Below are 14,114 nucleotides of genomic sequence, written 5' to 3'. Positions count from 1 at the left end.
AAACTTTGTAAGGAAGATAATGCATGCAATGGAATGCTTTTAGAGAAGGGAATAAGGTACTGATGTTGATTTAATTTATCAAGTTTCTGATGACATTACTTTATGTTTTTCTATCTTCTGTTAATTCTATTCTTAGTATTCTTGTTTCCTTCTAAACTAGAATTACAAACACTAATTCGAATAAGACTTTTTTATATCCGTTAAAAAAAGATTTATATCAGTTTTTGAACCATCATAAATATAAAAAGACCACATTCTATGTTGTAATAACTTACATAATGGTTATAGATCGACAAAGAAAGTCTACTAAGTTGTAATAGAAGTCTTTAATCAAACATTGAAATTAGTAGGAGTAGAACAACTTACATAATTTGAGTTACATTGTTTAGTTACACCTTATACTCTATTTCCTTTGTATATATATCAGCATGTGTCTAAAACTCCATTATCTTTCTCACACACTTACACATAACACTGCACACTGAGGCACCAAATTCAACTCATTTCTTAATGGTTTCCAATGGAGATGAAGAATCAAGCAACCAAGTCCAACAATCTGAAACCTGTAAAAGTTCACGATTACCCTTTTTAAGGTACAACTCGCCACTAGTTCAAGTGATCCTCGTTGGTGTTGTCTGCTTTTGCTGCCCGGGCATGTTCAACGCTCTCTCAGGAATGGGTGGTGGAGGCCAACTGAACCACACTGCCTCCAACAACTCCCTCACTGCCCTCTACACCACTTTTTCCTTGTTTGGCACCCTTGGCGGCGCCATCTACAACATCCTAGGACCTCACCTTACCCTTCTCGCAGGATGTTCCACCTACGTCCTCTACACATCCTCCTTACTCTACTACAACCATCACCACCACCAAGCCTTTGCCATTCTTTCCGGTGCTCTCCTTGGTGTAGGAGCAGGCCTCTTGTGGGCAGCACAAGGTGCAATCATGACATCTTACCCTCCAACCAATAGAAAAGGTAGAAAGAAATCTTCGCTTTATGGTTTGACTCAATTATATGTGTTTGAAACTTTGTAAATAATTGATCTTGTAGGATTGGATTAGACTTAAAATTTATTTCTTGATATGGTATGACAGCTGCTTTTGTGTTTACTGCCTTAAAAAGTGAGAATGTATGCTTGAAGTGCTTCAAAGGATGATTCAAACACTCCTTAAGATGCTAGTTTCATTACATCAGATCTATAAATAGGAGAATCTGTCGTCGTCTATCTTAGGAAAATGTCAGAAAACATGTTTATGTTACCAGTTACGAAATAAAAAGTAAAATGTTTTATATTGATTTTTTGACTAATATTCTGAAGATACTGATTATCACAACTGTTACCGATGAAAGGCACTTACATATCTATTTTCTGGAGCATCTTCAACATGGGTGGAGTAATTGGTGGCATGATTCCTTTCATCTTGAACTACCATCGTAGTGAGGCTGCTTCTGTGAATGATGGAACCTACATAGGTTTCATGTGCTTTATGTCAGTGGGGACCCTCTTGTCGTTGGCCATCTTGCCTGCAAGCAAAGTGGTTCGTGATGATGGGAGTAGGTGCACCAGCATGGTGTACTCCAATGTGTCCACCGAGTGTGTGGAAATTCGCAAGTTGTTTTCCAATTGGAAGGTTCTTCTTATGGTTCCCGCAGCTTGGTCCAGCAACTTCTTTTACCCTTACCAGTTCAATGATGTGAATGGAGCACTGTTTAATTTGAGGACTAGAGGGTTCAGCAGTGTGTTCTATTGGGGGGCTCAGATGCTGGGTTCTGTTGGAATTGGTTATCTGCTGGATTTCAGCTTTGAGAGGAGAAGGGTGAGAGGGTTGCTGGGAGTTGTGGTGGTTGGTGTTCTTGGGACTGCAATTTGGGGTGGTGCACTTGCTAATCAGCTTAGGTACAACTCCAATGTTTTGCCAGAAAAGTTGGATTTTAAGCACTCAGGATTTGCTGAACCTTTTGTCTTGTACTTTAGTTTTGGATTGCTAGATGCCATGTTCCAGAGCTTGGTCTATTGGGTTATTGGAGCCCTGGCTGATGATTCTGAGATCCTCAGCAGGTAAATTAGTTCAGACTAATTATAGTAGTGTCTGCGGGTAGATTAATAACGTAATTCCCATGAAATATTATTGAGAATTGTGTTAATAAAGTTATTAACATCGTTTAATACAAGAGTATATTAGTGTAATCCCTATACATATTTTACTCCTATCATGCTAAATCTCTAAACATAGCTTCTGATAACTGAACATTCACATATCCGATAATAGTGTTTCACAACAAATGCAATTATAGACTTACCAAATATGCTTTCTAGAACTTTGTTTGACACTTGAATAAATTCTAGGAGCTAGTTCATGGATTGATGATCATCATTAATATACACTATTTTAGTCAAATTATTGAGCAGAGGTTCTGCATCAGGTTATCATCTGATGGGTTTTCTTTAGAGAGAATACTCATTAAAAAAATCATATATATATATATATATATATATATATATATATATATATATAATTTGAGTTTAATTAACATAAGAATCGACATTATTTTTAACTTAAAATTTTGAGATTTTGAATTGAAAGTGATGTTAATAACTTGTGAGTTGAATAAAAAGTTCATCATTAAACAGTGCTTAATTCTTCTATGTGCCTTAGTTGTTGAATTAAAAGAGGTAGTAAATGAGTTATGTAAATATGTATACAGGTACAGTGGTTTGTTTAAAGGAATACAAAGTGCAGGGATTGCTGTTGCATGGCAAGTAGATGAACACAATGTGTGTTTGATGTCCCAGTTGGTAGTGAATTGGGTGCTCACAACAATAAGCTATCCATTACTCTTTGTTTTGGTCATGTTTGCTGTGAAAGATCAATAGGGAGAATATATATATATATATACAAGGCTGAGGAACCTGTCATGGATCAAGTTTGTTCTATCAGCAGCAGATGATGATATAACAATGTCCTCTTCATATGTTTGTCTTGTAAATTTCTTTTTAGTTTCATTTGTTGAAATCAATAAAGAGTGTGTTGGAGTTTGATAAATTCAGATAAAACAATGAGTGTAATTTATTTTTTAGTTGTATTGTAAATAATATTTAAAGGGTTAAGTATATTTTTAATTTATGAACTTTTGATGTAAAATTAGAATTTTGTATTTTTATTTAAATTTTGATATATTTTAGTCTTCAAACTTATTTTAAATAATTAATATAGTCATTTTAATCCAACTATTTTAATTTTACTTTATGTGTTAAACATGTTTCAAACTAACATTTGAATTGTTTATACTGTTTGACAACACTGTTTAACAAGTTCTCGCTTTAATATCAACTTTCCGTATAATAAGCCAATAAAAAATAATGTAATTGAATTAAAAGAATTATATTCATTCATTTTTTAAGTTTCAGAATTAAAATATACTAAAATTTGAGACAAGGACGAATTTCATTTTCGCAACAAAGTAACTAAAAATATATTTAACTTTTATTTAAAAATATAAAAGTTTCTTAATTTTGGAAAGATTGAAGACTAATTACTCTGACTACATACTAAAAGGCAAAATAGTCCACAATATGAAAATACAAAAATATAACTTAAATTTAAACTAAATAGGTCAATTACATTATTTCAATTTTATATGCATACATAACAAAAATTATGATAAAAAATTTAAATTTAATCTATAATATATTTTCACATTTTAATATAAACCAATTAATTACACAACTATAAAACATATGTTTATGTTAAACATTATTATCATTACATGAAAATTTAATTAAAGAAAAAACAGGTACATGAAAATTTAATTAAAGAAAAAACAGGTACCCTATCAAATTCATAATAAAATTATATTATGACAGGCAAAAAAAATCTATTTTTGATATACTAAGTAAAAATATGAAAAAGTTTTTAAAAAACTTACTTTTTCGAAGTCCTTGTTTTGGAGGATTTAATATTAACTTTATTTGGTTGACCACTGTCTGGTTTTCTTATAGTTTAAACAGACTCATCATGATCTTCAATATTAAAATCTTTTCTCTCATCAAACATCTATTTAGTAGCTAATTTCAATTCCTCTATAAAATGAATTTCCTTACACATCAAAGAATTAAGAATGTTTCAAAACTACTATGTGGTGAATGTATCATGGTAAACCGATTAGTGTCAAGTTTACTTATAATTGCATATCATTTAGACACTTATCTTGTTTGAATTTGATGTGAATTTTAGTAAAACAACGCATTTTGCCTTTAATTACATAATGAAGAGTAAATAAGTTATAAAAAAGGGTGAGGAATCACATTGGGTCTAATAACCTTATGTTCTAAATGCCAAGGATAAATTTAGAATGACCTTATAGATAACTTTTAGAACACTAAAATAAAAAATATAATTTATAGTAAGTTAAAGCAGTGCAATGGAGGAAGAGTAACCAAGTTCAGTTCCAGTATCTTAATTAGCATAACTTATTTTCATTATTTAATAAAATTGTTTAAATATGTCAAACTTTTATCATTGTTTTATTGACAAACTTGAATAGATCATAAGTTATTGTTTTATCAAACCAAATTCATGTGGATACGACCTTATTGTACTACAATCGAACCATGGCACTTGTTGGAAAATTTAGAACGGTAATTGACACATAACATAAACTCGATAAAGTAATGCAAGTGACATACTCCAAAAAAGGCATATCAAGTAAAAAATCAGACTCCATTAACATCCTCCAAAGACTAACATCTAGATTCTTACTAAGAGAAGATTTATTCACAACACAAATATAACTGTGACTGAATAGTATGTTGCCCTTTAGGCTCCACCAAAGATTTCACCACTATTTGTTTCTCACCATAAGTATCATTATCATCTTGTTGTAATTGTCTACAATTAAATAGATAATGACTACTCATTTTTAATTTGAACAAAATAGAGACAATTTTTCATACTTCACGTAAAAAATAAACGTAAATCCTGACATTTTCACCAAAATTTTATTAAGTAAATCAGATAATAAATCAATGTCAAACCAATACACATGTATACAAACCTCGAGACTTATTCTTAGTATAATCATCTAAAGACAAATGTCAATGTACTATTGAAAAAATCATTTTCAATTGTCAATACTCTAAAAAAGGTTCAATACTCCAATATTGAATTTTTGTGAGCTTGATTGAGACGTCCAAGAAAAAACACACATAATGTCACAAGATAAATTTTAAAGTGTCAATAGTCAAAACCTTTTATATGTCTTTTAAGAGAGGAAAAACAAATTCCCAAAACCTTTACCAAGTAAAATAGTTTTCCATTAATCCAAATGTTTCAAAATCACATAAAGTCTATTACAAAAAAAAATTAAATGTGTAAACGGTTTATCTTTTTTGTCAATAAAACACGTCCATACAAATGATTTTACACTCTTCCAAACTTCTTCAAAAATTAGTACAGAAATCCTATCTCTTTTATAAAAATAATAATTATGATAAAGGAATGTTACACGCTTTATTAAAGATGGACAAATATAACTGTTCATACATTTGAAAGATTGAGAGGAAGATAGTTTCCCCAATCATAATAATCCTGAAACCAGCCCCAAAAATTATAAAACCTCAAAAGAAGTTATACTTCTCCAAACCCTCAAACGTATTTGCTGCAGACCTTGGTGTTCCAAAAAGACCATCGCAATAGCTGGCCCATGAAATAAAACCTGAACAAAGCCGCTCTCCAGCCACGTAAAAGCCCAAACCACGCATTAAACTACCTCCAGCCGCAAACCCTGCAAACACTGCTGCCAAACTGCAAACCCTGGCAAAGCCTGCAAGGTTCAGCGTTCCAAACGTGACGTAGATTTTGGACCAATACTTGAAAAAGTACCGACACAATTGCAACAAACCCCACATGCAAGAACTGCACCACGTGAAGATCCTACATACCCCTTCAACCACACACCTTAGCCTGCACCGAAAATTTCCTTCTATCTTCAAAGATTTTAAATAAAGGATAAACGTTAATGCATCTTCTTACCCAAGTATTTCATTTTCCAAAAACTTTCCTAAATTAGGTGTAAATACCACACTAAACACAATATTCTTTCTCACTCGTCATTATGACCAAACACAAGATTGCTACATAATCAGGGTGTTATAGTTTTGGTTCCTAAATAACACAAAGCATTAGACCACTAAGGTATTTGATGGTTTAATCAGAAGAGTGAATTACAAGCCACTTTCTTATCTTTAATGCTTTATTTTCTAAATTATAATATGAATTGATATGATCTAAGTATTTGAAACAAAGAATTGATGATATCAGCTATAACATTCAAGAAAGTTATCTTGTGATAATTACATTCTAAAAAGAAGAAAGTATTTTAATCAAACATTCAAATCAAATGAGTATTAGAAAATATTTATGAACAAATTATTTAATTCAATATAAAATAGTAATGCTCTAACAATTCAAATGTAGAAACATATTGCACAAAGTTTCCTTAACACAATAATTGTGAACTTGAAGAACATCAACATATTTATAATTGAAGTCTTGAAAAATGACGTTGAAGATTTAAGTTAAAAAATCAAATTAAAAAATTGATTAAATCATTTTATATCAAAAAGATTGTGATAAAAGTTGTAATTTGAATTGTCAACGACTATCAAATGTAGCAACTATATAAAGAATGCAAAGACTTATGAGAAGATTAACAAAGAGAATTGAAAAAGATAAAAGTGTTGAGAAATTGTCATGTCATTAATAGTTAATGAATTAGGTTGAGAGCAAACAATATATCGTTCACTTAGTGAAGCTATAACCTGTGAGCTATATTGTACACTCTTGTTGTGAGAGTGTTTTCTAATTATTCATTATAATTGAGAGTTATTGTTCACATGAGAAGATTGAGACATGATACCTTGAGAGATCGATACTTGGGGTAGCCTAAAGAAGTTTGTATTTGTGTACCTTAAGAGGGTGATACTCATTTCTAGTCAAAGGTGTTGATTATAAAATTTCTTAAGTAGATTGCTTAAGAGTGTAGACATGGCCTCGTATGGAGGTGAACCCATATAAATCTCTTGTGTCCATTTTCTCTTTCCTTACACTTTTACTTTTAATGGTTAGTTCGCTTGTCTTTGTATATTTGTGCACGTAGATTTTGAATTTATTTCCAGACTCTATTCACCCCTCGCCCCCCTCTTTTTAGAGCCACATTTCAACAATTCACAACATCACCATTGAAACAATTATAGCAAATCATACATGTTTAGATTACTTGAATATTCACATAAGTCGTTGTGGATACGATACTTGTTGTACTACAATTGATCTTGTGCACTTGCTGGGATTAAAACAAGTAGGTCAACAATGCTCTTCGAGTTCAAGAGCATATTAGACAACCAATTATTCGAGTTCCACAAGTTGTTGAAGATGATAATGTAGATCAAGTTGATGAGGAACAAAATATAAATGTTGGAGAACCAATTGAACAACAAGTTTCTCATCAAGATAGTGAAGCAACACTAAGAATATCTACAAGAATCAAAAGATCAAGAACTGCTAATGATTATGAGGTTTATCTACAAGAATCAAATTATAACGTTGGAGCAAAAAATGATCCTAAAACGTTCTCACAAGACAAAGTTCTAATAACTTGAATTTGTTGTATAATGCTATGAAAGATGAGATGGATTCAATGACATCTAATCAAGTATGGGATCTTGTTGAGTTATCTAATGGTGTAATTTTCATTGGATGCATATATGAGTCTTTAAAACTTAGAAAGGCTGAACAAGGTAATATTGAGAAACATAAAACAAGACTTGTTGTCAAACGGTTCACTCAAAGGAATCAATTACAAGGAAACTTTCTCTCTTGTATCTCAAAAATATTCTTTATGTGTAATCATGGCATTAGTAGCTCATTTTAATTTTTAGTTACATCATATGGATATGAAAATGACCTTCCTTAATATTGTCTTAGAGGAAAAGTTTTACATGAAACAACTTAAAGGATTCTCCTCTAGTGGTGGAGAGCATTTAGTTTGTAAGCTTAATAAATCCATCTATGATTTAAAACAAGCTTCACGTTAATGCTATTTAAAATTCATGAAGTTATTTCTTCATTTGGTTTTGAAGAAAACATCATGGATCAATGAATATACCAAAAGGTTAATAATAGCAAACATTGCTTTCTTGTTCTATATGTGGATGACATTTTTCTTGCAAATAATGATAATGGAATGTTATATGAGGTGAAATAGTTTCTCTTAAAGAACTTTGATATAAAAGATATAGGTGAGGCATCTTATGTCATAGACATTAAGATCCCTAGAGAAAGATCTCAAGGTATTTAGTGTTTGTCTCAAAAGACCTATATCATCAAGGTTATTTAGAGAGGTTTAATATGAAAAATTATTCATCGAGTGTAGCTCCTATTGTGAAGGGTGATAAGCTTGAATTAGGTTAGCGCAAAAATTAATCTTGAAAGGGATCATATGAAAAATATTTCATATGCTTTAATTGTCAGAAGTATGATGTATGCTCAAGTTTGCACCTGACATTGCATCCGCAATTGGAATTTTAGGGAAGATATTAGAGTAATAAAGGAACAAAGGATATCATGCTCATCTATAGACGAACTAATAATTTGGAGGTGATAGGCTATTTTGATTCAGATTTTGTTGGTTGCATTGATACTAGAAAATATACATTTGATTATTTTTTTTATGCTAACTTGTGGAGTTGTATCTTGGAGTAGCAAAAAGCAAACCTTGATTGCTACTTCCACTATAGAGATTGAGTTCATTTCTTGTTTTGAGACTACCTCACATAATGTTTGGTTGAAGAGTTTTTATTTGGACTTAGAGTTGTGGACTAAATTGCTGGCCATTGAAGTTATATTGTAATAACTTTGTTGCGGTATTCATAGCTAAGAATAATAGAAGTAGAAGTTGAAGGACATTGAAATTAAATATCTAACTATAAGAGAACATGTTAAAGAAAAGAAAGTGATCATTGAACACGTTAGTATTAAATTGATGATTGTCGACCCTTTTACTAAAGGCGTGCCACCAAAGAATTTTAAGCATCATGTATAGTGCAAATGGGACTTGGTTCCATGTCGTGACAATCATTAAAATTTTCTCATTTGTTGTGCACATATTTGTTTACTTTAAAAAATTTCATTTAATTTAGACTAGACTAGACAGGGTCTTTGATGAGAGACTTGATATATTGTAATATATGGGAGATAATAGTTAAATTCAGAGGACCTATCACCATGGTTCATATATTTAGCTTCTTGTTTTGGTTGATAATGGGATAAATGGACCAAGTAAAAGAATGTTGGCAATTCCCCATGTTCAACTCCTAATTTATAGGAATACGAGTATAATATGAGATATTCACGTTCAAAAATATTGCCCAAAAATATGGTCCGTTTTGCAATCGATTATTAGAGGAGTTTTGTGGAAAGTTTGGTACCATGTTCCCACAATTTTGTAACTCTATGATGGATAAAGGATTATAAATATCACAAATGTTTTGTGCCTTGTGTCGTCAAATCTATTCTCTTTTAGAATATAGGCTTAATTACCTACTTAGTCCCCATGTTAGGAGGTAATTTTCTGTTTAGTACCCGGTTTTAAAAATGTAGGCATTTGGTACCTATGTTTTGAAATTTGTATCAATTCAATCCTATCCAGTTAACGGCGTTATAATTGATGCGAGAAATTAAGGACGTTAATGATAGCCTGGGTGGAATAGCTATCAAATGTTTGAATGCATCTTCATTAACGTCCTTAATTTCTCGCATCAATTATAACGCCGTTAACTGGATAAGATTGAATTGATACAAATTTCAAAACATAAGTACCAAATGCCTACATTTTTAAAACCGGGTACTAAACAGAAAATTACCTCCTAACATGGGAACTAAGTAGGTAATTAAGCCTAGAATATACTACACCATCAAAGTTTGTGACAATGACGACTTGAAACCCTACAAGCACATTTAATAGAAGACTTGCAATCGTAATAATAATTGGAGGTTAAATGACTAGAGGTTACTGTTATTTTCTATTTCCTTTTAAGTTTACATTGTAAGTAGCTAACTGGTGTTTATATAGTTATTGTATTGACTGCTGGCAGTCTCACCCTGTACAAACTTATTTCATAACATCTTGATTCTTTAGTATTTGGAGTTTCATTGTAATTCTTGAATTGGTGTAAACATAATTTTAAAAGGAATCATCTCCCATTTTTATCATTGCAAGATGTTTCACTAATCTAAAAAATTTCCAATTTGTTTCGTTACTTTAGCAATTTCCATTGCACCTTCATAATCCCTACTCCTTCACCAATAAGATATTATAGATATGACCATAAAAAAGCTAAATAAAATCATCATTATATCAATTAAAAATCGAAGATGTATCGTATGACCTCACAATTGTACATTGACCGAGTAGATAAGATAAGATCGAACAATCAACCTACAAAAGAATTAGGTCTAACACAAATCAGTTTAAGACAAATAATGATTATAATTAATTGGACTGTAACTAGGCTATTGCTAATCTAAAGCTCATTCCAAATTTATAAATACAAGTTTCAGATAAAGAAGTAGGTGATTGTATTTAATACACGTTAATTGTTAGAATTGTCGAACTTTTATTGACTTTGACATCGAAATATCTTTTGCAGGTAACCTCCAAGTTCAACCAAACAGTCTGCTAGGACGAATGACGAAGTGAAGACTTCAGACTTTCAAGACAAATGTGACTTAGTAAACAACTAACTTTAATTCCATAACCGAAAAAAAACATATTGTAAACTACATGCGATTTACATGCTATATGGAACAACCAACTATCCACTAAAATTAATATATTTTCGTTGTTACAAAAGTACCTTCAATCTTGTTGGAAAATTATCAATACAAGCATAATGCATTGTGATTTGAATATTAGGCCCTTTATTGGTAGTAATTTGTACAAAAATGATAGACAGACATCACTAAAAGGCTAAGAAGAAGAATTCTCATTGCCTTTTTCAGTGTTACCTTGACATAAAAACACAATAGCCCAATCATAATTTCATGCACAAACCAAAAACAAAATAATCAGAGTAATGGCCTTGGGGCTAAAGAACTGGTCGGGGTAAAACAAAGTACACTTGAGCTTTGATTCATACAATTTAACATTTCTTCATAAAAATAGTATTGATTATGTTTTCCCTTTTTACCATTATCAACCATCTTTCACTTGCCATGTAGCTAGATGGACTCTAAACGGAGGCACAAATCCTCCTAACCTCGAGCTTTGAATCTTGTAGAGAAATGCCAAAGCATGCTGAAATTGAATACCCCAGGCTAAATACAACACTATTTATGTAGCATGTCACAAACACACAAACTTTAAGCACTTGCAGCATTTGGAAAATCAATCCAATCCATTGTTGCAGGCTTAAGAATGGTCCCTTCAACATTTATTCTTACATCTCCCACATAATCATTCACCAAGATCATGACTTGCCTAAAAAGTGCAAGAATATGTATTGCAAAGTCCTGTGTTGGCGCTATTATAGGGGAACAAGGAAACAGGGCGAGTTCTTGGCAGTTCAGGAATGGGCTTATCCATGTTCAGAAAAAACTCCACCACTTGCTCCATTGAGGGTCTTCCTTTGTTCTCATTTAAGGTGCAAAGCAACCCGATTTCGAGAACACGAATTGCCTGCTCCAAGTTGATCAATGATCCCATCCTTCTGTCCACAAGCTTAACTTTCTCATCAATCTGATGCAAGTTCCAAGCATAATCCAATAGGTTCCTCTCTTCTGGATTTCCCTCCTCTTTCTCATCCCTTACCCTTCCAGCTATCACTTCCAACACAAGGACACCAAACTCAAACACGTCTGCACCATGGCACACTGCTGACTCAAACTGTTTTGATTCTGCCCCCAACAGCACAAAGCCAAAATCACCCAAAACAGCTCTGAAGTTGACATCTAGAAACACACTGCTGCATTTCAAGTTCTTGTGGGCTAGGTGCTTAGTGTGGAGGAAGCTCAAGCCATCAGCTACATCCTTAATAACTTTGAATCTCCTAGTCCATGGAAGAACACCAGCCCCAAATAACCATTTGTCTAGGCTGCCATTGGGAACAAAGTCATAGACCACCATGATTTCATGGTTGTCTTGACACCACCCTCTGACAGGAAGCAAATTCGGGTGGCGAACATGGCCAATGACTTTGATTTCCTTCAGCAAACGCTTCTTGTCTGATCCATGTGTGTGGAGAAACTGAGTTGAGAACCTTTTCACAGCCACCTGGCTTCCATTAGAAAGCTTTCCTCTGTAGTATTCTCCTCTAGAATCACTGCCAAGCAACTCTATCTCACTGAATGACCGAGTTGAAGATGAAAGTTGAGAAAATGTGAAGCGGCGTGGTTTGTTTGGAGGCCTTGGCAAGTGAATCTCTGTCTCCACTGAAGTCTTTATCTTGGAAGCATTTCTCCTGTGCCTGCTGATGAAGTAAAAGCCAAGGAAAAGAGCCAGAGCCAATGCCACAGATGCCATAAAAATCAAAAAGCTTCTTGGTGGTTCATTCTTAGAAGACTTCTCAGTAGTTGGTGCTGCTGTACTATTCTCAAGTAAGATCTTACCCTGGCAGGTTTCAGATGAAGGGAAGCGCAGAAAAGCTTGGCTTACAGAAGTGAAGTTCCAAGAGAGTATGTTGTGGATTTGTGTATGGTTACCAGTGGAAGCTGAGAACCCCACAAACATGTACTCGTTCAGATAAGGAGAGAGATCCACAGATTCTGAGAAGATAGGCGTGGAAGGATAATCCTCTTCATTGGCTCTTCCAAGACGAATGTCCATTCTCCTCTGAGGACCATCATAGGTGATCCAAGCGCGGTGAACAAAACCATCCTTAAGGGAAACACCAACGTCAGAAACATTGATAACTTTGGAAGATACTATGGTACCTAAGTTGATGCCAACATGGTTGTCATTAGGATCTCCAAACTCTGGGTTCTGTCTTGTGTCAAACTCCACGGCCACTGCCTTGTAGTCATTTTCACAAGCATCATTGAGCATGCCAAGCCATGGCCCGGGCCTTCCCACAGTGAACTCATCAGGGACAATGATGAAAGTGAGGCCACTACCCCCATATGCAGCTTGCTCAGAGGCAGTGGAATTGTTGAGTTGAAAAGAGAAAGTTGTTTGAAAGGAAGCTGGGGTCTTGGTGGTTGGATCTAGCAGGCGAATTGGGAAGGAATAGATCCCTCTACCAGCTTGGTGTCTTATGTCTGCGTATTGTGACTCATCTGGGATTTGAAGAGAACCCTTTTCATCTGAGAACTTAGCACTGCCAAGAAGCTTCACATCATGGACTAGTCTGGGGTTGTTGCTGAAGCTGAAATTGTAGAAGGAAAAGTGCTTTGTCACATTAATTGGAGCATCACCAGCTGAATGAACTGCAACTGGGTATGGCCCTATGGAGGCCAGAACCTTAAGCAAACAAAGTACGAGGAAGATGTTGCATAAGGAAGAAGCCATTGAATGCATAGAACAAAGGATGTTCCAATAATTCAGCTGGATGATATGGTTTGAGGCAGAGCTAATAATTGTGGTAGTAATGCAACGGATAAAGCAAAGATAGTTGAATTAGGTGTCAAAGGTTAATAAACCAGAACAGAAGAAAACAAATCTGATTAGACTATGAATTGGACTCAAGTTGAAAAGATATTAAGTAATTGAAATTATGTGATGTAAATAATTTTGAAGAGGAAAATGATGAAGGGTGATGAAAGAAAGTTTGATTAATATCACTCATATTACGGAAGCAGCACAACCTGCTATGTGGGGTCTGATATGACATTGGAGATATATGAGGTGAAGAATTGGTTGCTCAAAATTGCTGGTCCACTCAGTTTTGCTTTTCTGGATCAACCATATCATTTCCGTAACCTATATGCAAATCAAAACATAATCATAATAATTTAGATACAAATGTTAGATCAAGCAAGTTTGAACACATGTATACGGAATATTGTTCCCTGTGATATGTGTTCTGCAGAATGATAATTTAGAAATGTAATTGTGGATC

At 33.6% G+C, this 14,114-nt stretch overlaps 2 protein-coding genes across 2 annotated transcripts; one reads left to right on the top strand and one right to left on the bottom strand.

The window, feature by feature from the left end:
• Nucleotides 1-428: 428 nt before the first annotated feature.
• LOC108337778 (UNC93-like protein 1) lies at nt 429-3,097 on the top strand. Its single transcript, XM_017574371.2, has 3 exons — nt 429-976; nt 1,352-2,060; nt 2,708-3,097. The coding sequence occupies exons 1-3, from the start codon at nt 511-513 to the stop codon at nt 2,874-2,876; spliced, it is 1,344 nt and encodes a 447-aa protein (XP_017429860.2). The 5' UTR covers nt 429-510; the 3' UTR covers nt 2,877-3,097.
• Nucleotides 3,098-10,957: 7,860 nt separating this feature from the next.
• Nucleotides 10,958-13,717, bottom strand: LOC108336339 (L-type lectin-domain containing receptor kinase VIII.2). The gene has a single exon (XM_017572758.2). The coding sequence runs from the start codon at nt 13,571-13,573 to the stop codon at nt 11,540-11,542; it is 2,034 nt and encodes a 677-aa protein (XP_017428247.1). The 5' UTR covers nt 13,574-13,717; the 3' UTR covers nt 10,958-11,539.
• Between the last annotated feature and the right edge of the window lie 397 nt (nt 13,718-14,114).

The sequence above is a fragment of the Vigna angularis genome, chromosome 7 (genome assembly GCF_016808095.1).
Source record: "Vigna angularis cultivar LongXiaoDou No.4 chromosome 7, ASM1680809v1, whole genome shotgun sequence".
In the NCBI taxonomy this organism is placed as follows: Eukaryota; Viridiplantae; Streptophyta; class Magnoliopsida; order Fabales; family Fabaceae; genus Vigna; species Vigna angularis.
This window is presented reverse-complemented; position numbering and strand designations above follow the sequence as displayed.

Bases quoted from the DNA above. Each gene is read 5' to 3' on its own strand.
- LOC108337778 (XM_017574371.2), top strand. From the start codon at position 511: ATGGTTTCCAATGGAGATGAAGAATCAAGCAACCAAGTCCAACAATCT. The intron at 977-1,351 runs GTAGAAAGAAAT...TACCGATGAAAG, and splicing joins CCCTCCAACCAATAGAAAAG to GCACTTACATATCTATTTTC. The intron at 2,061-2,707 runs GTAAATTAGTTC...ATATGTATACAG, and splicing joins GATTCTGAGATCCTCAGCAG to GTACAGTGGTTTGTTTAAAG.
- LOC108336339 (XM_017572758.2), bottom strand. From the start codon at position 13,573: ATGCATTCAATGGCTTCTTCCTTATGCAACATCTTCCTCGTACTTTGT.